Raw genomic sequence first — 27,550 nt, 5'->3', positions numbered from 1 at the left:
TGGAGTTTATCTATTTGACAGCTATTGGATAGGGCTTATAGAGAGGATGGAAGGTTTGTTTCCCGGATTGATGATGTTTTGGAAAGGAGCTTTTTCTGCCTGAGTTCTTGTCTGCATGATTGTTTCCGTTCTGCTGGGGCTATATTGTAATATACATTACATGTAAGAACCATGCATGGGCATCTTTTTGTGACTTTAAGTACTAAAAAAAACAACAACAAAACCCCCATGACTAAATATTTGAAAATTGTCCCCATTATAAAAGTTGCCCTGCTTCAGGAGAAGGATGCAATAACAGAAGCTTGAAACAAATAATCTATACTAAAACTATTTCAATGGAAATGCCTTCATAAAGGAAATGTGGAACTGAGCAGGGCTTGGTAAGTAAATAAATCTAAAAAGTTCACAGCTCAAGGGCCTGTCATTAGAATTAGCCTGTTTCTAGTTCCAAATGACCACATTAAACACAACATGTGTTCTGCCGTTGACCTAGATACTCCTCTGTGCAAGCCTTTCCGCTCAAGAACTAGCTAGCCTGGTGGTCAATGTTACATTTGGACACATCTGCAAACATACCTGTGTTTGAGCGTTTCTTTTGATTTTTGAGACTTCGGCACCTCCCGCTGACAGAGCTGCTGTTCTCACTCATAGAGTCTTGCGCTGAAGAAGCACTCCCTGTTGCTTCGCTGTCTCTCATCATACTCTCATAACCACTGCTTCCCCCACTGTGGTAGAATAGGGCTGTTTTCCCCATGGCTGGTGGCAGCTCCCCACTCAGGACACTGCTGTTGTCACTTCCATGACCACTGCTACAGCGGTGAGGCTTCCGCGGAGGGGTGATTTTGCTGTAGGGTGAAGGCAGCATATGAACAGCTGGTTTCTCATCTCCATGAAGGCCACCTCGCTCATCTGTGTCCGAGTTTCCACGCATTTGTAAACCTCTGGCACTTGTGCTCCCTTGGAGCAGTTCGGAAATCCGTCCATTGACAGCTCTGAGGGGCAGTTTTGAAGCAAGACCAGAGCCTCTGTTTCTGCTAAGGGACTGAGTTGACCAGGACATGTTCTTCCCACTGGGAGGCAAACTTGAACTCTGCCCCACAGACTGAGGCAGAGACTTGGTAGAAAAGCTTAATGTTTTGGTGGTGGAAGCAGACAAGCTTCGGGCTTTGGGACTTGCCAAAAGGAGTTTGCTAACTGCGGATATCTTCGATTGGCTGGCCTTTGGTGAGGCACCCGCAGACTGGGATATGCCTGAGTTTGTCGGTGAGGACACCGCACTGCGGCTGAGGCTCCTCCCAGCCCTAGGCATGGTGGTATCTTTTCCAGGGCTCATTTTGGAGCTTACTGAAGATAGGCTTTCTGCCCTTTCCAACGACAAACACTCATAGTGGCTCACTGTGGACCTGCCCAGGGAATTGGTCCTGCTGGCTAGCTGTTCAAGTTTGGCACTAAATAACTTGCTGCTGCTATTGTTACTGGTGTCAATGCTGGAGCCCTTCTGCTTCCCATTCAGCTCATCAGGAAAGCTGGCTGGAAAAGACACCGGTTGGTTGGATGGACTGCTCGTGCTGCTGCTACAAGCGCTATGCTGAGGGCTGGCCCTGTTCTTCTGATCCAGGCTTGATTTTCTCACAGGAGGCAGCGGAGGAGTTCCTTTGGGGCGAGTGAGAACGCAGTGCTTGGGAGAAGCGATTCTTCTTTCTAGGGAAGCCTTACAAGACTGGGAAAGAGAAGGAGAACTCATTCCATTGTTCTCAGCAGCACAGTGATATAGGACAGCATCAATTTCCTCTTGCTTGCTGACCTTCTGGAGCACCCTAGGGGGACTGCCATTCTTCAAAGCATCCAGGGAATGAACAGGGCTCTGGGTTGCAGAACTTGGAAGTGCCATCTCACACCCATCCACAATCCTCTTCAGCGGGTCAGAACCTGGGGAGCTAGAGGTCTCCCCACTGCTGCTACTAAACCTGTCAGCTGAGTTCTGTTTCTTGTTCTGCTCAGGCTTGGCTGGGCCAATTGCAGTTTCCAGCCTTGGCCCATCGCTGGCCCCAGAGCGGTCTTTTTTCATATCATCTTCCCTCTTTAGCCAAGGGTCTTCAAATTTGATATCCTTCCTAACAATAGACTCTTTCTCCTCATGGGGTTGAGCAACTTTAGCAGCTGAAGTTACTGCAGATGTGGCCTCATCAGTCTCTTGTGCCTTAAAAGGACTAACAGCAATACATGGATAAACAGTAATGTTGGTCTTCATTGGGATGTAGCCTTCACAGCCGCTTAGGCTTGCTGTGTTTGAGATTGTGACAGTAGTTTTCCCCAGGGCTGATATTTTGCAACCCTTGAGGGGTGGGACTTTACTGAAAGTTTCCTCCCCCATTTCTGACAGTATGAGCAAATTGTCAGTCACTGGATTTTGCTGGTCATTTACACAAATCATGCTAGTATTCTGTATGGCACCTGCAAACTCAGAAATAGGGGGCTCTGCCATAGCCTCACCATGCCCGTAGCATGCCTGGGCTATGAAACTGTGGCATGATTGTTCACCATCACTCCCTGTACTCATTTCACTCAGCCACGAGCTAATGGATGAGCGTCTGCTGCTGGCATCCCGGGCTTTGTCATCCAATCCTAATTTTGGAAGCGGCACAAATTGTGTGATGCTGACCTCAGAAACAGGAGCTGCATTGGAGTAACACTCGAGGTCTTCACTAATGCTACTGATAATACTAACTGGCCTAGACCCAGAGGCCAAAGCCTGCACAGAACAGTCACTGTTAAAGCTGATGATGCTGGTCGGGCGTCCATTCTCAAGGACCCCACTAATAGTTAGTTCTTCAACCAGGGTGAACACCAGCTCATCCTCTCCATTCAGCTCTAATGGTTGCTGCACAGTGACCATGGTGGTACTCAGAATCTCCTTCTTTGATTCTGGTGAAATATTATGTTCCTGCTCTTCATCGAGAATAGTCTCTCCAAAATCCCCACTGCTGGAGGATAGTGACTTTTTCAAGATCTGAGGACTCATTCCCACTGGAGGGGTCCGGATCTCTGGCTGCAGCAAAGATTCGCTAGACACCATTCCAGAGTCCTTGCTCAGGGGTGATGGTGCAGGGCTGGGCAATACCCCTTTCTGGGTGTAAACCTTGCATCTCTGGGAAGGAGAAGTTGGTGGCTTGTACTCTGATGTTTTGGAGAGGCTCGCAATGCCAAGCCGCGGTGAACCCATTGGCCTAGGCTTGCCTTCTACAAAGCCACAGGTATTGAGGCTCTCTCTGCTGCTCTGCAGACTTGCGCTATGGGCTAACTGGGAAGAGCTAAGCTGATTACTAGAGCTGCCAGTTACACTCCTAGGAGAAGGAGGAGTTGAAACTTTAGTGAGAGCTCCAGAAGGAACAGGGGAGTGATTTCTCTGAATTTTGCTGGTTGTTGCATTTATATTTTCCCTGACTTCCTTCTCAGGTTGCTGACAGTCGGCGGTGGCATCTTCCTTATCCGATGCTGATAAATGACTGAGACCTGCCACTTGGCTTGGCATAGGACACTTAGACATGTGATCTGCGCTAAACTGAACAGGCAGCTCTTCAAATGGAAATTTGTTGCTCTCCTCACTGCCATCGATACAGTCCAACCTCTCCTGAAGCTCAGCAAAGGTGTTGCACTTCAGGCAGTCTCTTTCAGATGTGCTGGAGTCGGTCTCACTCACTTCCTCCAGTTTGCCCTCAGTTTTGGTCTTCTGCAGAGCAGGAACTATAGGGACAAAATCAGGGGGGCCTTCATTATCTGTCAGTTCCTTATCAGAGAGGGCTGTGCCATTGGGGCCAACATAAATCACTGTGTCACAGGACTGTTCGCTGCTGGAAGAATAATCAGGATCACTTGATAGGTGCAGAATAGGGAAGTCTGGGTCAACTACATTTCTAGAATGGAAGGGTCTCAACTGGGTTGGCCTCCGCATTCTTCCTTCTTCACAGGAGCTTTCACCTCCAGAAGAACTTGATGTGTACTGTGATTGGAGAGCAAATGAAATGTCAGAACCACAAACAGCTTCCATAAAACACACATATAGCGGAATCCCAACTATAGATGCAGCTGAATCCTAAAATGACTGAACAATGCATGGTGTTGCATAAATGCATTACATATAAAACACTAACGTGCTCGGTAAAGAATTGTTATGAACTTTGGGAGGAAGGGAGTTAAATCCAACAACAAGAAGAACGTATAGTTATATTGTACCTTTCATTTAATTATCTCAGAGTACTTAACGTTTTGTAAGTTTTATTAGCGCCATTTTGGAAACCAATGCACACAAAGATTAAGGGTGTTGCCCACAGTATTATCGTGAACACATTGAAATAGACCCAACTCTAACCACTAGATCATGCTGCCTTCCAATGAATGCACTGAATACATGCATTAAGACCCTTCACTGAATCCAGTCTTGACCAAAGGAACTAGATAGCTTTCTAAGGACTTAATCAATAAGACTTTGCTGTAAAAGGAGTTCAACCTCACTGGTCAAATAATGCACAAAAGACAAGGAAAATCCAATTTTGATCACAACACAGACTTGGGTATACAGTGTGTGGTGTGCACCTCTTTCTGTGGCTAGCTTGTTGTGACATGGTATACATGGAGTCCATTTGATGGTCTCTGCTCAGATTTATCATTAATCCATGTCGTCATTTTAAATCATGATCACAAAACTCACCTGTTATAACAAGTTAACAGTCCAGATTATATAAGGAGATAGGATTCTGGAAGCATGAAAATGGATATACCTCACTCCCTATTAGTCCACTGCTTGGAAAAAATCTACCACATGTATGCTGAAATAACAGGACTATGTGTGCGTCTATGCAGAGATGGAGATTTTGCCTTGTATTATATTGCCCTTGCTGTCTTATGGAAAAAAAAGGGAACCTTTTTCTTCATTAATCTTAATTTCCTTTAATTCTAAAAAAGTAACATTCATTAAAGTTATAAGTGTAAATAAAACAATAATTGACAAAAGCACATTACCAGCTATATTTGCTCTACTAAATGACAGACTTGGAGTTAGGCTTAGAAAGCTATTATAATAGATGTGCTTGAACTCTCCTCTGCATCTTAGGTTGAAGCTTTCTCTCCCTTACTCTCTGCTATAAACTCTAAACCACACAGCTAACATAAAATACACGTAACCCATACACTCAGGAATCATGAATACTGATTTTGTTATATGTTTCAGGCCTCTCCATCTCACTAAGGGCTCTGTAGGGTCCTTGTTTCCCACTACAAGGAGACAAGGAGTTACATATCTCCTTACCTTAGTTTTCTTTTTCTTCATCCTCAGGACCCGGGATGCAACCTGGATGGTGGACAGTGTTTCAGCGTAATTCCCTGCCGCTGCCGAAATGTGAGCTATCATAGTGGTACGGCAGTTCATGTTCCCCAGGGACTCCCGGAGCAACATGGTGAGCTTGCTGTCTCTGCAAAATAAAATGAATTAAGGCTACATTAGTGAGCTGTGTTTCACTTTTGACTGTTGTGATTTGACCAGATCTCAGCAAGATTGTTTTTTCTCTTTTTAATGGAACAGCAGTTAGTACTGTTCTCCGGGTTTGTGCTGTTTTACGTCCGCAGCTCAGCAAGCTGAAAAACCCTTAGGCTAAAATTAGAACTTTTTTTTCTTTTTTTGATTCCTCTTCCCTATCTTCTTTGCTGTCCGATTCCCCCAGCACTGTTACCACAGCTAAGACAGAGGGGAGAATGAAGGACCTATGCCCATAATACTTGTTCAAGACTAGTTCTCAGAAAGCACTGTAGTATACAGTATAAAAAGAAACTTATGTCAAAGGATGACAGACAGACAGAGCTCCAATTCTTCTCCCACCCACAAGGGTAACAGATCCCAAAGCCAGAAAAGATCATTGTGATCATCTAGTCCAGTGTTTCCCAAACTTGGGACGCCGCTTGTGTAGGGAAAGCCCCTGGCGGGCCAGGCCGGTTTGTTTACCTGCCGCGTCCGCAGGTCGGGCCGATCGCGGCTCCCACTGGCCGCGGTTCGCTGCTCCAGGCCAATGGGAGCTGCTGTATAACACAAGACACAGAATTTCCCAAAAATAATTTCTAGAGCATCAGCTTTAAAACAACATCCAATCTGATTTAAAAGTAACTCCAGGAATTACAGTAGGGTAAAAATGGTTGGAAATCAGAGAAAGATCAGGCTGCAAGAGTTTGAATCATTGTTCATTTAGTTTAGATCTTTGCCTTGACAGAGGCTGGAATCAGGTTGTGCCATCTTCTGTTCTTGCCATTCACGCCCTCTCTCTGAATAGGCCAGGTTTTGAAATCCTGACATTTTATCCCTCAGGCCTGTGATTATAATGAGGACAGGAAATGTCATACATGACAACTACTTTAACAAGACAATGTTACAAACATAACCCCCTTAGTGTTACCAGTTTAATATTGTGGGAAGTGATGGGTTACCAGTATAAAAGGTGTGGTCTCAAATACATTCTGCCTCAGTCAATAATTAATGTGACGTTCCTTGAATAAAATAGTCCCCACATGCTTAATGACAACAATTACATCTCCTCCTCCTCAAACCTTTTATCCTTCCATATACCCACTCTTCAGCCCAACACCGTTCAACCTACTAGGCTTGACCCTCCCCAGGAGCTCACTGAGGTTCCTCTGGGTGACTGTCCTATCTGTACCCCACAGCAGCAGCTGTGCTGGCAGACAGATGGGCCTTCAGGCTCTGCTGGTGGCAGCAAGTCGCCCTGCTGCCTACGGCTGTGGGAAGCAGATCCCCTATGGAAGTGGGCTGCGTGATCAGTTGGGAAATGGATCCTCTTTGGGTCTTGAAGTGGGCAGGTCTCTCCCAATTGCTGGGAGTCTCCTCCAGCTGGTGTGTGGGAGCCAGTTTCCTAAGCTGGGAAGTCAGCTGCACCAGCGAGTCTCCCATGGCTAGTGCCTGGGGTAGAATACAGGGCATCAGTAGCTTGACCCTGTCTCCTGTCTTTCTCTTCCTTGTGCATGGCTGAAGCAGCTAGCAGGGTGTGGGGATGGCTTGTAGGGATCTTGCAGTGTGTCCTTCATTCGTGCTACAGAGGCACTGTTGGGGAAAACAAGCTGTTATGGTCACAATATAGTGGGCACACACAAGGGGCTCAAAAACTGATGCCAAGCAGAGCCAGTCTCAGCATTTTTTGGAGGGCTGAGAAAGAATTCTTTGCTGCTTCCCTTATGGATGTAACCACCCAGATATAACACGATCACACCATCATGCACACGGCTACCTAAGGATTTTGGGGAGGGTTGGTGAGATGATTCTTTGAGATACAAACCAAACCTACACGATGCTGAACTAGCTCTATGCCTTTCAAACTTAGCTTTCAGTTTACATGTTTCCTGGCTATCCTCACAAGCAAAAGGGCCAGACACTTACAATACTTTTTTTAAAAAGAAAGTTTTGAGTCTCCTTCATGGGGGACTCCACAGCTATCTCTGTTGAGAAGAGGCTCACATGAAACCTTAAGATACACCCCAGCTCATCAGTGATTATACCCCGAGAGGCTGTACCAACACTAAGAGCAAGCAGGCCATCTCCTTAGGACTCGCGGTCACTCTTGTCCCAGGTTTTTAATGAATCCCAGTTTGCTTTCACAACTCTCAACTCCTGCCTTCAGAACCATCCAGGTGGCTTCATCAAGACCATAAAAGGACTTACTGTATCTTTCCTTTTGGAATAAACATGGCCCTGACATGTGATGATAAACAAGCAGGGAAAAAAACTTAGGTGACTCCAAGGAAATTCTTCTCTACTCCTGCCTATACAAGGATATCCTGAGTTACTCAAGGGATAGACGGATTCCTGCCAAACACGCTTCTCATCTGTGAGGAAGCAAACTAGCTAGATGTTAAATTATATATATAAAGCTTAAGAGCTTTTTTCCCCCATAAATTCTATTCATAAAGGTTTGTTTGTAAATTTCTATATTCAGCAAATGTCTTTTCTTGGTGCAGGATTGGCACTAGTTACTTATCATTAATTTACATGATGGCTGGAGAAACGGCCTACAGCACGGATAGAGCAGTGCAATCTGACCTGACGCATCTCAACAACGCACACAGAAGTGGTAAAAATCTAAAAAGATGCACTTTTCTAAAAATGTTAGGGGAGGAAAAAAATACTAAACTAAATCTAGAGAGGGGCCCAAATGAAAACCCTGGATCTGACTGTGATACACTGGTTCAAATGGCTGAAAGCGGAGACTGTAACAGCCAGCTATTTATTCACTACAAAAGAAGTTGTTTCTTTAGCTCAAGTGGTAGGAGCTTGTACTTTCCAAGCCTTTCCTTTGACTTCAGAGGGCTTTGGATCAGATCCTTGTTGATGACTGGTGCTACCTGTAGTATGTGGCCACACATCTGTTAAACACTCACAAAGGTTGGGGAATTTTGCATGCAGATCCAAACTTTGAGGATTGAGCTGATAGCTGGACATTAAAAGCTCTGTAGGTCTCTTCTGGATTGGTTAAGCAGACAACAGCTTGGATGACTACCTGAATATCTTTGTTCTAGAAATAAGAGTAGAAAGCTCATAAATTATGCCTCTTGTGAGATTTTTACTATTTTTTTGGTTTCAGCTGGGTCAGAGATACCAAAAGAACACTCTCTCTCGGTACTTCTGCTTCCTGACACACTCAAGACTATAAGGTGGCTTTGAGATGTAAACAGATGTCCGTAAGGATTAGACACAGACAATCTCACTCATTTCACTTTGACCTAAGTCAGCTTTGAACCCACAGATCCAGAGATAAAAGGCTGTTTTATCAGTTTAGTGCACCCTCTTCCCATCAAGGAATAATTAAGATGTCAAATTCTGTACATCAGGAACTGCCATGCCAAAGCAGAGTTACATGGAAATTATTAACATCGGCACAGAAATCAATAAAAAGCCTTTCATTTGCTCATGCTTCCATCAAAGCAAAACATGCAATGACAGGGGGGAGAGCAACATAATACATTCTAACCATTTAGGTCTCCTGACAATACATAAGCCATAGAGTCATCATCAGCAAACTGTGCTATGGCTCTCCTAGAGATTTATATGTAATGAATATAGGGTACCCTGCATCACCTGCGATACACCAAAATAAATGCTTGCAGCAGGAAGAGTGAAGGTGTAGACCAAATTCCTGTGACATAATTCAGCTGGTTCCTTGACATAAATCAAACTAAAAGGGGAATTTCATTAAGATTATTCTGAAATAACAGCTGCAAAAATCCAGCCATTGCCTGATTTCTAGCTATAAAGCTCACCCATTCAGTATCAACTGGCTTTATCTTGGCTATCAGCTCCACTTTCCTCTGAGATACAATACACAGCCTCCTGCTGCCTGCAAAAGGGATCCCAACAAGAGAATGAAAATATTTGCTAATCATATGTTTTGCAAACATTTTGCATACTATCATGAGACACGTTCCCCCATTCACGGTTTGCTAATCTCCTACAATAGGACATGCTCAGATTTGAAGAAAAGAAAAAGATCAAGGGGAAGATGCCATCACATAGGTGTTGCTTAGTAGCAGATTATATGTATTTTTACTCTCCTTTTCTTCAGGCCGTAAAATTACTAGTAAAATATTTTTATATGGGTCTCAGTATATTCTAAAATACGTCTGATGGATTGTCCAAGACATGGAGTAAATGCTTTGTTCTTCTGAATGCTGACATGGCATTTATGTCAGAAAAAAGAAAGACTGTGAATCATTTCATTAGCGGAGCTGAGCTGATATTTGCAACAGCTAAATCCCTTTGCTTGTGGGGCGGTGGATTTTACAAAAAGGAGGTCTGGACTAAGCGTCTTTTATGAAGATGAGACCATTACAGATTCTCATGTTGTCCCGACTATGTAAACTAAAGTAACGTGTGGGAAATATTAAATGAAGCAACCTCAAGGGCTGCTGCTTCTGAGAACATGTTGTTGCTTTTATTGAGCAGAGGCTGTTTTGAACAATGTTCACAGCTCTTCTCATTAGACGGGGGTGCAGTTCAGCCTTCCTTGGAAGATTTCAAGGAATGCAGAGGGTTCCTTTTTATTATCTCCCCAGAGGAACACAATGGCATGGATGATGGATAGGATTCCCCTTCCCCAATCCATTTTTTTTTAACCACTGTCTTAATTTTTATAATTTATTTCTGTCATGTCCATTAACTTTTTTATGTTTTAGGAAATTTACCATAAACCAATTTGAAGGACACACTGCATCACAACGCATGCTCTATTGGAGAGAACAAAGGACAGGAAACAGACCTCCCCCTTTCAGGCCTCAGAGCAGTAATATCATCACAAATATGATTGATACATCCTGCACAGTTAAACACAAAAACAGAGAACCGCCACTATGGAGAAAGCCAGGGAAAGGATCAACAAGGGCAAGAAAACACTGTGTCATTCCCCTCTTGGAATTTCTGGCAAATCATTCCTTCAGGGGTTGGGATCTGGAGGAACCACAGCGAGAAGAGGAGACCCTGTAACACCCTGTGCATCTTCAGGATCTATATAGAAGCACCCCCAAGATTTGGGGAGTTAAGAGCTGTCCATGTGGATGGCTCCTATCTCCATACTGCTCCAATATTCCACTTCATTTCCCCTTGAGCAGCACAGTTCTTCTTGCAGGAGCCATGCTGCCCATGTTCTAGATCCCATGTGGCTGCCAGTAGCAGCTGCTGTGGAAATCCAGAGGGAGTCAATACAGCTCTAAACTGTATGAACTCCATTGCAGATTGCCACACAGAAATGTGGGAGTACAGCAGGGGCTGCAGAGAGCAAACCATTCCCTTTTCATCCCTTTTCAAACACACAATGCATGATACCAATGGAAATTGGAATAGGCCTAAACGACTGTTCTATTATTTGCTCAACAGGAAACAAGGATATAGGCTACTGTTGATTGGAACCCAGAATCCTCATTCTGTAGGATTTTTTTTTTAAGTTCAAAATTTTCTTGACACTGGAGCAAAAACTCACAATTTCAAAATTTTCTGCGGAATGGGAGGAGTCCAACACTTTCGTTTCAAAAGATGGTAACAACATTCCATTTTGACCTTTGCAAAAAAGAAACTGATGAGGCTCCCAGAGCTGCTGGGAGGCCTCTCCCCTGCAGTTGCTGCTCCCTGAGGGCTCTGCCAGCCCCAGTGCTGGGTCCCCCTGCCTGGGCGGTTCTTACCAGCTGTGCGAGCAGTCAAAGGGGGCTGGGAGCTGAGGAGCAGCCGCAACCCCGGGCACCAGCAACAGCAGTAGGAGATGGGGCAATGCTGTGGCTACCCACTCCATAACAGCAGCCAGAGCAGCAGCGTCCCTGCACTGCCCGTCTCCAGCTTCTGACTTCCAACCTGGGCACTTCAGCTAATGGAGTAACTGACAGCAAACGTAGGTTTTCATCCTCTGTGTGGACCAGCACTAAAGGGGGATGAGACTCACTCATTGCCAGTGAGTTTAACAGATATTTGCTGACAGCAGCGGAGCGGAGAGACTCAGGAATCTCGGGTTCCATTCCAGGCTCTGGAGTGGAGTGTTCTCTGGTCGGCACAGACCCTTTGGACAATGTTCTCCCCGCAAAGCCTGACCGTTCTGCCCTTGTTCCCTCCAACATGTCTGTGGTCTAGTCTTGTCTCTTTCCGCCCCCAACTCTGGCTCCTCGTCCTATTCACAGTTTCCTCTCCTAGCAAGTCAGTCTCCCTCTTAGGGGTTCCCCATCCGAGTCCTAATCTTTTCCCCCATCCTGGCTTCCAATCTCAGTCTCCCTCTGTGCGCCTCATCCCAGACTCCATTCCAAGCTCCCTGTTCCAGTCTCCTTACCTGGCCAGTCCCAGTTTCCCTCGCACTGGCTTGCAGTCCCAGTCTCCTAACCCAACCACTCCTCACGTCCCTCACTTAGTTCCTCATCCTACCTCAGGCTCCCTCTCCGCCCCAGGTTCCCAGTCTCCCTGCCCAATCTCTCACCTAGTTCCAGTCCCAGTTTCTTTCACCAGGACCCTTGTTCTAACCTACTCCCTTCACCCACACCCACGTCCAGCTCTTGTCCCCTCTACATTTGAATCAGGCAGCTTCCTCTTCCTTGTGGCCTGGGCCCACCAGGGCAGAATTGAGAGCACAAAAGAGTTTCCCTGATCTAAGTTTCAAGTGTCCTGTGCCACAGTGGCCCACAGCTTTCCAATGGCTTCAACGGGCCTTGGATCTAGCCCTTTGCTGATTTATTTTTTGTAGTGTAATTCCAGTAGGTAATAATTTTATAAACATCCCAGCTGCTGATACCATGAGGGAAACAGGCTCTCTCATCTCCCTGGATCCTTCCCCCGCACAAAGCTTGGCATGACTGGGCTTCTGCACAGAGACTGCCAAAGACAAACTAGAAGGGTGATGGCAGGTCAGGCATGAGACATCCTGGCAGACCTGAGAGGGCATAGCTTGTATAATGTCTGTACTTGTCTTGCTCTAGCTAGTGATGTAAGTACTTCACTTTTATAAGAACTAATGTTAGCCAAAGTATTCAAAAGTTAATACAAAGAAGAAAGGGAAGTGAGGATTGCTTTTGTTAAGGGAAGTAATGTTGAATCCATCAGCAGAATGTGAAGTAGTCAGGGCTGGGTATTACATACAACATGCTCGGGAAATTCATAGAAATTTTCATGACCATATTTCATTCACTTGGTGGAGAAAGGAAACTCCTGTCCTCCAGATGTAAGAGAAATATTATAAGAAATAGATTCAGTTTTTTCCTGGGGGACTATTTTAGCCAGTCCTATTATGTGCTTGTCCCTGCATTTTAACCTTATTAAAACAAACATTTTCTTTCTCCTTCTCCCATGCATACCACCCCACTTCTTTGAGAACTCTGACCAGTGACAAGAATGTTAGCATCAGTGGAAGAAAAAGTAAGGCGCCACAGAAAACATTATATGTTATTTAAGCAACATGACATGTCCGAGCGTGTGGAACTACTCTTAATCACACACCTTGGTGTCTAGCGAGGCACCAGGCCAAATGGAGAATGTTGTCAACCATCTAAGTGTGTTATTGTTACCTAATAAGCTAATATATGCCCTCAAGTAGTTTGTAATGTAATTATTTATATAGGGTTTATAACATTCAAAAAGTTAGTAAATATCAAAGCTCTGTTTGCACATGAAATTTAACTCTGCTCCCTTGTGCATATACATGGCTTTATAAGTAATAGTAAACATTTATATTATGGTAGTTCCAAAAGGCCCCAGTTGGTTTCGGGTCATTACACAGGTAAGAGAGAATCCCTGCCCTGCAAGGCGTGCTGTCCAAAAAACACACAACAGGTGAAGGTATAGAATCGGCATGTAACTTTCAAGCCAACAAACATGGTACAGCTTTGTTAGCTCCATGTTTGGTTTTCTGTTCATTTTTATTACATTGGGGTAGAGGCAGAGTGGGGAGGGGTGGGAATGGGCAAATTAGCAAAAAAATAGGAAAGGTAAGGGCAGGGGAAGAGGGAAAAGGCTTTTTTTTTTTTTTTTTAGCCATGATCAGTGTGCAGGGCTTTTTAGGCATCTAAGGCAAGATAAGGAGGGATTTGAAGTAAGATAAGGTAGTAGCTTTATTGTTTATATCAGGGAATTCTTCCCATGATTAATGGCAATATAGGAGAAAGAGGGGACGAGTTTCAGTAAGAAACTGATTGGTGGGCCTTTGAGGAGGAACTCTGGCAAAGCGAAAGTAGCCATTTACAACATGATAAGTTACTCTTTATCGGCTAGGTAGAGTGGGGTGAAGTTGTGAAGATAAGACACAGTGCGTTTGATGCGCAGGAGAATGGAGATCCAGTGGAGAGACTCAAGGGTGGGGGTGTTGAAGAGGACAGAGTGACCAGCTAGGAAAATAATCTGAGAAGCATTTGGAATGGATTGGAGAGAAACAGGATTGCAGTGGTCATGGCAGAAATGGGGAGGCTGCAGTAAATCAAATCATAAAATAACAAGGGCTTGAATGAAAATTACACTGCTATGATCGTCTTTTACATTTCCTGGCTTTTTAAGAGTTTAACTTCAGTTTTAATATTGTAACATTTTGTGTGAGTGTGTGTGTGTGTGTACGCACAATGATCATTTCTTTTTCCCCATTAAAGACAAAAATAATAAATGTCACAAGGACAGAGCCCCAAAAGTTCAAAGAAAAGCTTCTTTTTTCCCATTAAACTTAACTAACCTCTGATCACAGAAGTGCTTATTCAAGAGCTATAACTTTTGTATAATGGTCTGACTCTTCCCAAGCTGAAGAGACTTCAAAAGGCTATGGAAAGAGCCAGAAGGGCTCGACTGTAAACTGACAGTAACACACACGCTATTCCGGCTTTTGCTCTTCTGGGATTCTCTTGTATAATCAAATTAATTTAAACCTACAGTAACTCCTCACTTAACGTCCTCCCGCTTAACGTTGTTTCAAAGTTACATCTCTGCTCAATTAGGGAACATGCTCATTTAAAGTTGTGCAATGCTCCCTTATAACGTCATTTGGCTGCCTGCTCAGTCCACTGCTTGTAAGATTCTGTGGAAGAGCAGCGACTTTACAAGGGAGCATTGCCCAAGATCCTCTTCTCCGCCTCCGCCTCCACCCTCCCAGCGCTTCCCCCACCACCAAACAGCTGTTTGACAGCACTTAGGATTTTCTGGGAGGGAGAGGGAGGAGCAGGGAAGCACCCCGTCTCCGCTCCTCCCCCTCCCTCCCAGAAAGTCCTAAGCGCGAAGCGCTGGGAGGGAGGCATGGGCGGCAAGTCCTATGAGCCCATGGTGCCTGGGCACCAGGAATATTCCTGGCCTGGACCCAGCTCCAGCAATGTTTGGGGCCAGGTCTCTCCTTCGCCCCCCCCCCACGTCCCCCAGGACGTTTAAAACAGCCCGTGGCCCCCACTCACCACGGGCAGTGCAGCGGAGCTGAGCAGCTTCCTCCCTGCTCGCTCCACATGGCTGCTGGCCCCTCCCTGCAGCCCCTGGCCAGGGTGGGTCTGTGTCCAGCCCCAAGTGCCCCTGCAGCCAATGGGAAGCTGTGGGGGCAGTGCCTGGGGGTACTCCCGGCCTGCCCTGCCTAGGATCCCAGAGCCTGCACCCAAACTCCCTCCCAGAGCCTAACCCCATCCCTCCGCACTCCCTCCCAGAGCCTGCACCCCTCACCCCCTCCTTCGCCCTCAGAGCCTGCACCCAGCACCCAAACTCCATCCCAGAGCTGGCACCCCAGACCCCTTTCCCCACCCAAACTCTCTCCCAGAGCCTTAGGCAGGTGGGGAGTAGAGTTTGGGGGGTCAGAATTAGGGGGGCAGGTTCTGGGCATCACCAAAATTTCTACAAACCTGCCACCCCTGGAGGGAAGGGGAGGAGTGGGGAAGTGCCGCGTCTCCACTCTTCCCCCTCCTTACCAGAAAGTCCTAAGCGCTGCTAAGCAGCTGTTTGGCGTCACTTAGGACTTTCTGGGAGGGAGGGGCAGGAGCGGGGATGTGGCTCCTCTGGAGAGGAGGTGAAGTGGTGGTGGGAAGAGGTGGGCCTGGAGCATCCCCCAGCAAAGTCGGTGCCTGTTCTTCTCCGGGGAAGCTGCTGCTGCTGCTGCGAAGGTGCTTCCTAGCGTCCTTGCCTGCAGCGGGCTGTGCCTGTGGGGCACTTGCCAACCACAGTACAGTACTGTACAGTATATAATGCCTTTTGTCTGCCACCCAAAAAATTTCCTTGAAACCTAACCCCCTACATTTACGTTAAATCTTATGGGAAAATTAGATTTGTTTAATATTGTTTCACTTAAAGTTGCATTTTTCAGGAACATAACTAAACGTTAAGTGAGAGTTACTGTACATATAGTGGAAACCCTCTCACAGTGAAGCCATTATCATCATAGAACACTTCTTCTGTAAGTTACACATTAAAGGCTTAATTTTTCCTGATATTCTCAGCCCGATTCTGAGCAGCACACTGTTGCACCAGCCCTGGAGAAGCTCCAGGAGGGATGGCCCCTCCTCCACTTCCCTCTTTCTCGACTCTTTGTGGTGCGTTCTACCTTGTGGGTGGAACTATCATGACTAGCCCCTACACAACTGGTTCCAATGGCCATTTTGAATGTGGAGAGAATGATCCACTCTGTGGCTGGCAGCGAGGGCTAATGCAGCTACAGAATATAGCCAGGGCCAGGCAGCTTCTGCAGCCATAGCATTTGATAATGGAAGACAGGCTGTACCTACAGTGAGGTCCAATGTACTGTACCACCCAAATATCTTTAAGATGAGATTTCCTATTGCAGACAGGGATGTGGCTAAGAAGTTACTGCTCCTGATGGGTCTAACACAGATTGAAATGCAAATCTGTGGCATCATGTTTCCCAGGCCCTTTGTAATAGTAAATACGCAAATTGGTCTGACATGGCATGGTTCCACATACTGTCAAATGTGGCCATCCTTGCACAGTTGTATAGTGTAGGTTCTTGACCAAATGCCAACCCAAACACACACCCCTCTACCCATATCTGAAACGGAAGGCTAAATCCTCTTACTCAGGTTACACTCAGACAAAGCTCCCATGGAGTGAGGATTCAGGACTGGGCCTACAGTCAGGAGCACAATTTCTTAAATTCTTAGGTATGTTATTAATGACCCATGTAAACTCCTGAACTAGATTTGAAAAGCAGCAGCTCTCTGGCTGCTGGAAAACTGGCTTGTGTAGGCTTAATTTTCTTTAGCTGTGTACACTTTGGCTGGCTCGCCCTGTTGTTGAGTGTAGAGGAGCTGTGAGGAATAGGGCCATGGAGCCCAACACCTCTGGCGTGGCTAGCATCCGCAGGGTGCTAGCAGGGATCTGTATCTGAACTGGGAAAATTGCAATGATTACAATGGTTCCTGTCCCCAGTGTGGTGGAGGAAATATCTGAGAAGATCCCTTGCATTCTCCACCCCATTTAGGCAGCCATATAATGGACAGGCACTATCTGGTCCTAAATGCTATACAATGCAGTCCTCCCCTGGGCCTATGAGTAGAGTTAACAAATGTAGTAATGTTGTTTTTAGGACATAGCTCGTTAACACATAACTACAGCACTCTTCTCTCCACCTATACATTAAGCCTAACTTCTTTGGTTTAAAGAAGTGGAAGTATGTATACTTGGTTGCAGGTGGTGTTTGGGCAGGGACATATCAGTGCTGAAATAAAAGTGTATTGGCAAGACTATTTCACAGGAGAAAAAAAACTATAATAGTGAGGGATAATTGCCTCCTTTTTCACCTGGATAAACAGATTATGGACCCTAGCTATGATTGTTATTATTAATTATTTGTATTAGCATAGAGTGTAGGAGCCCTAGTCATGGATCGGGACCACATTGTGCTAGGCACCGTATTAACACAGAACAAAAACATGGTCCCTCCCCTAAAGGGCTTACAATCTAAGTATAAGACAAGAGATAACTGATGGATAAAGACAGGGGGCAGATTAACGTGGGGGCTTTAGGGGCTGCAGTGAGATTTAGACATAGCTTGAATGTGAGGACACAGAGTGGTCTGAGTCAAAAATGATACCCAAGTAGGTATGGTGGTCTTTTCCACAGTGAAAGGAATTAGCACATAGGGCTGGGGTGGAGGTGGGGGAAGATTAAAAGTTCTGTTTTAGCCAGGTAGAGTGTGAAATGATGGCTAGACATCCATAAGGAGATGTCACAGAGACAAGCTGAGAATTTAGTTTGGACAGGAGACAGGTCTAGAATAGAGAGGTAGATCTGAGAGTCCTCAGGACAGAGATGGTATTTGAATTTGCATTAACAGATGAGACTACTTGGAGATAAGGTGTAGAGGGAGAAGAGAAGGGGACTACAGGCAGAATCTTGTGGAATCCCCACAGAAGCTGGAGGGCAGATGAAGAGGATTCACCAAGGACGGTCTGAAGATGTGATTAGGAAGAGAACCAGGAGAGAGCAGAGTCATGGAAGCCAAGGGAGTACAAGATCTCATGGATGAAGGTGGTTGACAGATCCCGGAGGATGAAGATGGAGTACTGATTTTGAGTTTTAGCTAGGACATCATTAGAGACTTTGCTGAGAGTAGTTTCAGTAGAGGGCAAGGGGTGGAAGACACTGTAGAAAGGGTCCAGGATAGAACTGGAGGGGTGGAATGCCAGACAGCAAATGTTAACAGCAAGTTCAATGAGCTTAGAGATGAAAAGGAGATGGGGCAGTACTTGGAGAGATAAACTGGATGAATAGTATTTTAAAATGGGAAAGACTAAAGCATGCAACTTGCATTGTGAGCAAAAAGAGCCAGAGGAGAGCAAGAGGTTAAGAAGAAGGGTAAAGGAGGGGAGGAAAGTGGGCATGAGGGAGAATAGGACATGGGATGAGATCACTGGGGCAAGTGGAGGGGTTAAAGAAAGAAAGCAGATGAGAAACATCTGTCTCTGTAACCACGGATAAGGAGGAGAGAGTTATAAGTGATAAAGGGGGAACGAAAGGCAAGTTGAGGGGAGAGGTAAGGTCGTGTATTTTGTCAGCTCTCTCTTGGAAGGAATTGATGAGATCTTGTGCAGAGAGAAAAGTGGGGCAGAAGGAGGGGAGAATCTGAAGAGAGTCAAAGGTGGCAAAAAGGCAGCAGGGACTGAGGATGTTGGATTCAATTACACTGGGAAAATAGAGCTGTTAAGCGAGGAAGATGGCAGAACTAAAGGAGAGAATGAATTTGTAATGGAGGAAGTCAGCCTGCCATCACAGGATTTCTGCCAAAGCAGATGTTGGGGGTTGGCAGGGTAGACCTCATGATGGGGGGGCGGGGAAGAGTCAAGGGTGGATGAGAGTGAAGTATGTGCAGAATCAAGAACCACAGCACTGAAAGAAAAGGAAGAGAGGGCAGGGAGGAGGGCTGACAAGAAGTCATCAACACTGATGGATTGGAAGTCATGGAAAGGCTGAGAGTGATAGGGTGTGGGGGAGGGGGGTTGATGGATGCTGCTAAGAGAGACCAGGTGGTGGTCGGAGACAGAGAAACCATGTGTTGAAAGCTGACTACAGTATATGACAGGATCTCTTTCCCCTCCATATCCTAACTCCTCCCATCTACAGTTGAAATATTATTAAGAAAGCTATTAAAAAACAAAACCCAGAAACCCTTCTAGATAAACACAGAGACGCAGAACTCTTATGCTAAATGTGGTTGTGCCTCTTTACAGATGTCAGTTCCCAATAAAATCTCTATTGAAAAAAGGAAGCTCAGTTAATCCAGTGAGCTAATTAGGCTTCCCAACCATATGTTGGAGAAAACTCCATAGGCAGCAAAAATGGTGATGGCAGATAAAAAAACCTCAATCAGTAAATGCTTTCCTATAAGGTAGTGTTTTTTAAATATATTTACACACACACACACACACACCCCCAGTTAACCCAATTCCAGATTTTAAACCACACAGAAGTCTTACAAAGTGACCTAACTTTGCACATGAAAATACATCTCATTCTCAAATGGCAAATAAAGTGCCCCCCTGGCTAGCTCCCCCCCCCGCACTTTGAACATGTCACTCCCCCACTTGGAAGCATTATGGCACCTGGCAAAGAGGCCCAATCTTCTGCTGTCTTTTCCCAGCCATCTGGCTGGCTCACATGATTAGCAGACCAGTTGCATCTCCTGCTGGAAGGCAGTGGAAGTAGTTTAAGAGTTTGCATTCCAACCCCCTCGAAGCAATTTTGTTCCTTTGGGCTGCGTAGGAGGAGCAAAGCAGGAATGCAGGTGACAAAATGGTTGGAGAAGGGCTGTGCAGCATACATTGTGGCCTGTAAACAGACTGGCATTAAAGAAAACCCAGCTAGTCAGAAAGAGGCAGGAAGAAACCTTCTCTGACAATCAACTCTAGAGACATTTTAAAAAACATTCTTCTCTCCTTTCATCCATGAAGCATTTGCACCAGTTTCTGCAGTGACTAACACAGGAGAGCAGTGGCTGGACAACAGCAAAGCAATGACCAGTGAGAAATTGGGGAGAGAGAAAGTCCATTGCCTTTCAGGGGAGTGCAGGGGTTGGAAGTCAGATTGAAGAAGGTCCAGGAGCCTGCAGCCAGCTTTGAAAAGGAATTTCTGTCCGACTCTGAAGAAAAGGAATTTCTGTCCTCCCATCCTGCAGAGGTGCTGAGCTCCCTCAGCTCCCACTGACTTCATAGAGGTTGCTCAGTTGTTTGCAGAATTGGGCCCTTATATGTAAGGCAGGATGGCCACAATTTTCAAACTTGGGAGCCTAAAGTGAAGCACCTAAACCAGACGTGGGCAAACTACAACCCACGGGCCACATCCGGCCCGCGGGACCATCCTGCCCGTCCCCTAAGGGCCCGGCCAGGGAGCCTAGTCTCCGGTCTCTCCCCTGCTGTCCGCAGCCACGCCACCGCGCGGGCCACACTCTGGCCCGCCGCTCCCGCTGGGCAGCATGGGGAGCGCAGCTGGCTCTGGCCAGGTGTTGCGGCTGCGGGAAGCGGAGGGTCCTGGAGGGCAGTCAGGGAGGAGGGGACAGTTGGATGGGGTGGCGGTTCTGGAGGGCAGTAAGGGGATGGGGAACAGGGAGGGTTGGGAGTGGGAGTCCCAGGGGGCCTGTCAGGGGGCGGGGATGTGGATAGGGGTTGGGAGGGCAGTCAGAGGACAGGGAGCAGGGGGGGTTGGATAAGGAGGTGGGATCCCGTGGGGCAGTTAGGGGTGGGGGTGCTGGGAGGGGGTGGTCAGGGGACGAGGAGCAGAGGGCGGTTGGATAGGGGGTGAGAGTCCCGGGAGGGGGCGGTCAGGGGACGAGGAGCAGAGGGCGGTTGGATAGGGGGTGGGAGTCCCGGGAGGGGGCGGTCAGGGGACAAGGAGCAGCAGGGGTTGTATGGGTTGGTGGTTCTGAGGGGGGCAGTCAGGGGGCGGGAAGTGGGAGGGGGTGGAAGCCAGGCTGTTTGGGGAGGCACATCCTTCCCTACCCGGCTCTCCATACAGTTGCACAACCCTGACCTAAACCCTCACTTAAGAACATCAATAAATGACCTACTTTTCTGATATTCCGAACAGCCCAGCTCCCACCAGCTAACAGCTACAACTGATCTCCAAAAAGAACAGGAGTACTTGTGGCACCTTAGAGACTAACAAATTTATTTGAGCATAAATTTGTTAGTCTTTAAGGTGCCACAAGTACTCCTGTTCTTTTTGCTGATACAGACTAACACGGCTGCTACTCTGAAAACTGATGTCCAGTGTCTTCATTCAGAGTCACTACATCCTGAAGCTCTGCCACCCTGTGAACATCCTTTAGAACAGGGGGTCTCAACCTTTTTCTTTCTGAGCCTCCCCCCACCACAACATGCCATAAAACCTCCATGCCCACCTGTGTCACAACTGTTTTTTCTGCATATAAAAGCCAGGGCCAGCATTAGGGGGTACCAAGCAGGGCAATTGCCATGGGCCCGACACCACAGAGGCCCCGGCAAAGCTACATTGTTCATGCTTCAGATTCCACCCCGGGTGGCAGGGCTCAGGGCCCTGGGCTTCAGCCCCATGCAGTGGGGCTTCGGCTTTCTGCCCTGGGCCCCAGAGAGTTTAATGCTGGCCCTGGTTGGCAGCCCCCCTGAAACTTGCTTGCGGCCCTCTAGGGGGCCCCAGACCCAGGTTGAGAAACACTGATTTAGAAGGCAGGGCAGGACAGTGACTGCTTCTGAGCCCAACTTCAATGCCACTCGGTAAATTGGCGAGCGGTAGGTGCTTGATTGGGATGATCATAACCGCTGGGGCCTGTGAATACCCTCCAGGTCCCAGTCAATGTCCTGGAAAGGCTAGGTCAGCATTTACCTGCCTCCAAAATGAATTAGAGCTGTGAGAATAACCAACTTTTCAGTTTGGTGGATGAACTGAGCAACTAAAAGGGGTTGACCCAAAATGAATTTTATTTTTCTTGCAAAATGAAGAAGTTAAAAGTGTGTTTCAGGTTGAACCAAATGTTTCTTCTAATTTTTGAGGTTTTTAAATCTTTTTAAAAATTAAATAAAACCTTGAAATTCTGAAACAAAATGTCTTTCTGAAATGAATATTCAAAATATTTAGTGCAGAAATGCCAAAATTAACTATTTTGACATTTAAGAATTTTTTTTATTTGACCAACACAATTAGCTGACATTAACCTAATTCACAATTTGTTTCGAGTGACTCGAATCTGCGTTTTTCAGCAAAAGAATGATTCACATGAAAAATCTCACCCAGCTCTAGTGTGAATACAGGTTTTTGGTGCGGAAGAAAAGGATCCTTACAGAGACACATCAATAAGGGTCGCAGGTAATGGTGTTTTGCCCTCCTCTGCTGGGGAGCATTACAGCTCACATGTACCCAGAGTGGAATTCCAGGGTTATTTCCTCAAGTGAAACTAACATCAAAAGTTCATGATTGTTTAATGAATATTCATGACCTTACAGGCAGATTTCATAATTACTTCATTCTGGTTAGACTCATTTGATCTCCAGTAGCAGCCAAAAGTAGTTTACTTTCCCCCATCAAGATACCAACAATTTTGCTGCATGGCCTTCCCAATTTCCTGCACTGGAGAGCAGCTCTAGTTATCCTAATTGCAATTCCAAAGTGAATGGTACCTGAAAATAAATTGATTGCTGTTCAATTTCAGAAACCACTCACTTTGGATTTGCAACTAGACCAAATAGGTCAACTCTCCAGGAAACTAGGAAGGTCACTCCATAAAAATACTTAGCATTTTGACGAGAGAGAGCGTGCACACTAGCCCCTTAGTGTGTTCAATCCACAGCATTACAGCGAAAGACCGGAGAAAGCATAACCATTTATATGGAGCAAATTAAAGACTGACTTTAATAAATGTGCTATAAATCAGATAGTTGATTCCTATTATTCAATCATATCAATAGATAAGTAAAGTAAATCTGGGTATTTGTTACAAATTTAAAAAAACACAACATAAAATAGCGACAATAGTGAACTGCAAAAATAAGGCAAAATAAACTGCCATAGGCCAAGATTTACTGCTATGACTAATCATTCCCTTTGAGTCCCCATCCCGCCATACCATTCCAAACCCTACCTCACACAACCCCAAAGATGCTTCTAAAAAATATTCAACCCACCTCCTCCCTAAATGTCCCCGAGGAGCTGGACTTTGTGTCATTTCAAAGTTTAACAGATCTGGGATCTGGTGGATAAATGGCTAAAGCAAGTTCCAATTGGGGTCTTTATGGTGGGTGGAAAAGGATCCAGCATCCCCATGTACCACTTGTGGACCAGCATAGTACATGCTGATGGGCCCAGTCTCACAGATTGTCCAGTCCTACCATCTGGGGCTTCACAGATTAAAAACATTCCTTTGAACACCATTTTGAAGCCCAAAGTTAACCGATACAGATCTGGAAGCATCTAGAAGCTCTCACTGAAGTCAGTGGAAATTGTGGGTTCTCATCTCCTCTTGAAAATCAGGTCACGTACCAAGATGCCTAAATATGGATTTAGTTGCCTAACTTCAGGCACCCAAGTTTGAAAATGTTGATCATACTCTTTTTAAAAATACAAAAGCTGAGATTCTCCTTCATATTTATAGTCTCCACAAATCAGAGGCGCCTACAGCTGCAGGTCTTGCCTCACAGAGCCCAAGGATGGATAAATCTGCAATAAATAGTCTGAGGGGTAAAACACATTCCTGGGGTAACCCCACTGATGTTACAAACCTGCAACCACACAAACATGGGCCTCCTTACTGGTACTGCAAGCAGCAGAGTCAATTGGGGTGGGGAGTTTTTAGGATGTGAACTTTGCAGGGATTGGATGGACAGCATAAATTCATTTCATACAGACAGAGAAGAGCCATCACCATTTGGCAATGATTTTCACTCACAAATGTTCTGAGCTGCACTCAGAATGGGCAGCAGGAAATGAAGTTTTCTAGTATTAAAATTGATAAAAATATCAATTCATTTTAGTGATGTTTGAAACTGACTTTCAACTTGCTTACATTTCCCGCACTGATATCTAAGGCACCAATCCAGTTCCCAATGAAGTCTACAGAAAGGCTCCCACTGACTTCAGTGTGAGGTTTATTCAAACTTAGCTGGATACATGACATAATGAATTAATAAATGTCTTTTGAGAATGAATAGGTGCCCTGTAATTGTATGTGGTGGTGAAGTTAACTATGGAATCACCAGGGAGAAGGTGACGCCAATTTTTTTAACTATACTATTGGGCCCAATTCTGCACCCACTGAAGTCAGGGGAACTTTTGCACCTTGTGTCAATGGAACTAGGATGAGTAAATGACCAGTTCTACTTTTTAAACTCACATTGAGTAGTACCTTACTCCTAGAGAAGTCCCACTGAAATCAACGGAATTGCTTCTACAGTAAGGTGTTACTCATTGTGATTAGGGGCTGGGGCACATGATTTATGAGGAGAGGCTGAGGGAACTAGGCTTATTTAGTCTGCAGAAGAGAAGAGTGAGGGGGGATTTGATAGCAGCTCAGCTGTTTTCAGTGGTGGCAGATGACAGAACAAGGAGCAATGGTCTCAAATTGCAGTAGGTTGGATATTAGGAAAAAGTATTTCACTAGGAGGGTGATGAAGCACTGGAATGGGTTACCTAGGGAGGTGGTAGAATCTCCATCCTTAGAGGTTTTTAAGGCCCGGCTTGACAACGCCCTGGCTGGGATGATTTGGTTGGGGTTGGTCCTGCTTTAGGCAGGGGGTTGGATTAGATGACCTCCTGAGATCTCTTCCAACCCTAATCTTCTATGATTCTATGAGTAAGAGTGGCAGAATCAGGTCCTAAATGTGTAATGCTGATTTGTAATGGATATATACTTGCCATTTTAACCACTTGGAGAATTAGATTAGGCTGTATTAATTACATTTATCTTCATCTTTACAGCAATTTAGCATATTAATGTTGCACATGCGGTTTCCATGTTATCTGAAGTTTCACTCCCCCTATAAATGGATTCTTGTATCTATTTTGCCCACTACAATACCATTAATTAGACAAGCTCTGTATAGACTTCTGTATCTCTGAAGTGTCAGAGATCTCTTAATAGCTTGTGGCAGCAGGGAGAAGAAAATCTCTTAAACTTGCAGCAGAATAATTGTTACATAGTTTGCAATTTTACCTGCACTAACCATAGCATGCTATGAAGCCTGATATACATCTACCATACTCGGAAATCATTCTCAAAGTCTGCAGCGTGTGTTAATATCTCCATGACATTGACCGCATCTCTACCAAATAGGCATTCAGAACAGATTTGAGATTGCAGGATAGTGACATAGCCACAAAAGTACTGGAATTATCTATGTAATTATTCTGATTTAAATAATAAAAAGATGGCTATACAAGCTTCTAGGTACCCTAAACATAATTGGTAATAGAACAAAATCTTAGAAGTGTTAAACTGACAATTCCAAACAGGAACTGAGCTAATCATCTACAAAAAGCTCCTTTCAACTCCATCATCATCATTCTGGGATGCATGCCCTCAGCCCTCTCCAAAACTCCTCTCAGACTGGTGTCTTTGGCAGTGTGCCTGAAAGGTCACACCAAATATAAGCTATTTTGGATCCGGGGAAGGAGCCATTTCCAGAGTCCTCACATGGTTAAGGTCCGCATCCAAAAAGAAAGGAAATGCAAAGTTGCAACCTCCTTGCCAGACACAGATATTAAAAAGCTGACTTGGTCACTGCAGTAATATGATTGTCGAAGAGCAGAGGAGATCTAAAACCACCCATAAGGTGAAAACCCTAATAACTAATGGTGGATATACTCCTTCAAGCCAAGGGACTGATATAATCTCCACCATCTCCTGCAGCTGCTTCCCCAAACCCACCATTGTCACCTCAATCAAGTCTGGAGTGAATTCAGCCAAACCATGCCCCCATCATAGCAACTAGACACCAGCTGAGGCCCCGATCCAACTTGTTATATACTGCAAGGAATTGTTATACAATAATTCAAGCCACCTGAAGGGCCAATTTGCACTTACATTCTTTTTAATACAAAGAGAAAAATGAAAGAAGAAGCCAAATTTGAAAGATCTCTTTAAAATAACATTTTCTGAAATTAAAAATGTGCTTCATTCTCCATCTGATGGAACCTTGTCCTAGAATCTTAATAGCAAAGAGATATCTGAGATACCACAGTTATCTCCAGGTCAGAGCATAGCGTAACACTCTGGTATTTCACATATCACTGTGTGGTAACCGTAAGCAAATGTTGACCAGTTAATGGCAGTCATGGTGCCAAGAGATTAATGTTATACGGGTTGATTCTTTTAACAGGCATACATCATAAGTACTAAGGCTAATATTTTGTTTACATTCTGGATAATCTGTGAGAAGTTAATGCTTTTTACATAAGGGAATAGACAAACTTGGAATTTTAGGAGGTTGGGGTCCAAGAACTCAATCTCACTTCTACTGAAGGCAATGGCACAGTTTTATCATTGATTTCAGCAGAGACCAGATGGAATCCCTGTGTGGTAGTTGCTAGTCTTTGGTATAGCATTGTCCAGGTTCCTTGCTCTGAAAAATCATAGAACTGTAGGGACCTCGAGAGGTCATCTGGTATAGTCCCCTGCCCTCATGTCAGGGCTAAGTACTATTTAGACCATCCCTGATAGGCATTTGTCTAACCTGCTCTTAAAAATCTCCAATGACAGAGATTCCACAATCTCCCTAGGCAATTTATTCCAGTGCTTAACTATCCTAATGTTCAACCTAAACCGCCCTTGCTGCAATTTAAGCCCATTGCTTTTTGTCCAATCCTCAGAGGTTAATGAGAACAATTTTTCTCCCTCCCCTTGTAACAACCTTTTATGTATTTGAAAACTGTTTTGCCCCCTTTCCGTCTTCTCGTCTCTAGACTAAACAAAACCAATTTTTTCAATCTTCCCTCGTAGGTCATGGTTTTTTTGACCTTTAATCATTTTTGTTGCTCTTGTCTGGACTTCCTCCAATTTGTCCACATCTTTCCTGAAATGTGGCACCAAGGACTGGACACAATACTGCAGCTGAGGCCTAGTAGTGTGGAGTAGAGTGAAAGAATTACTTCTCATGTCTTGCTTACAACACTTCTGTTATTACACCCCACAATGATGTTTGCTTTTTTTGCAACAGTGTTACACTGTTCACTCACATTTAGTTTGTGATCCACTATGACCCCTAGATTCCTTTCTGCAGTACTCATTTCCCATTTTGTGTGTGCAATTGATTGTTCCTTCCTAAGTGGAGTACTTTGCATTTGTCCTTCTTAAATTTCATCCTATTTACTTCACACCATTTCTCTAGCTTGTCCTGATCATTTTGAATTTTAACCCTATCCTAGCTTGGTATCATCTGCAAACTTTATAAGTGTACTCTCTATGCCATTATCTAAACCACTGATGAAGATATTGAACAGAACCTGACCCAGAACTGATCCCTGCAGGACCTCACTCGATATGCCCTTCCAGCTTGACTGATAACCAATCTCTGGGAATGGTTTTCCAACCAGTTATGCACCCACTTTATAGTA

At 45.2% G+C, this 27,550-nt stretch overlaps 1 protein-coding gene across 6 annotated transcripts in view; it reads right to left on the bottom strand.

The window, feature by feature from the left end:
* KIF26B (kinesin family member 26B) overlaps positions 1-27,550 on the bottom strand; it is a 417,971-nt gene that overhangs the window by 37,247 nt on the left and 353,174 nt on the right. For all 6 annotated transcript variants that reach the window (XM_045010461.1, XM_045010455.1, XM_045010458.1 and 3 more), the window contains 2 exons: positions 5,306-5,468; positions 577-4,000 (listed from right to left, as the gene is read on the bottom strand). In XM_045010461.1, the coding sequence (XP_044866396.1) occupies positions 577-4,000; positions 5,306-5,468 (3,587 nt within the window). The remainder of the gene's footprint in view (positions 1-576; positions 4,001-5,305; positions 5,469-27,550) is intronic.

The sequence above is a fragment of the Mauremys mutica genome, chromosome 3 (genome assembly GCF_020497125.1).
Source record: "Mauremys mutica isolate MM-2020 ecotype Southern chromosome 3, ASM2049712v1, whole genome shotgun sequence".
Classification (NCBI taxonomy): Eukaryota; Metazoa; Chordata; order Testudines; family Geoemydidae; genus Mauremys; species Mauremys mutica.
This window is presented reverse-complemented; position numbering and strand designations above follow the sequence as displayed.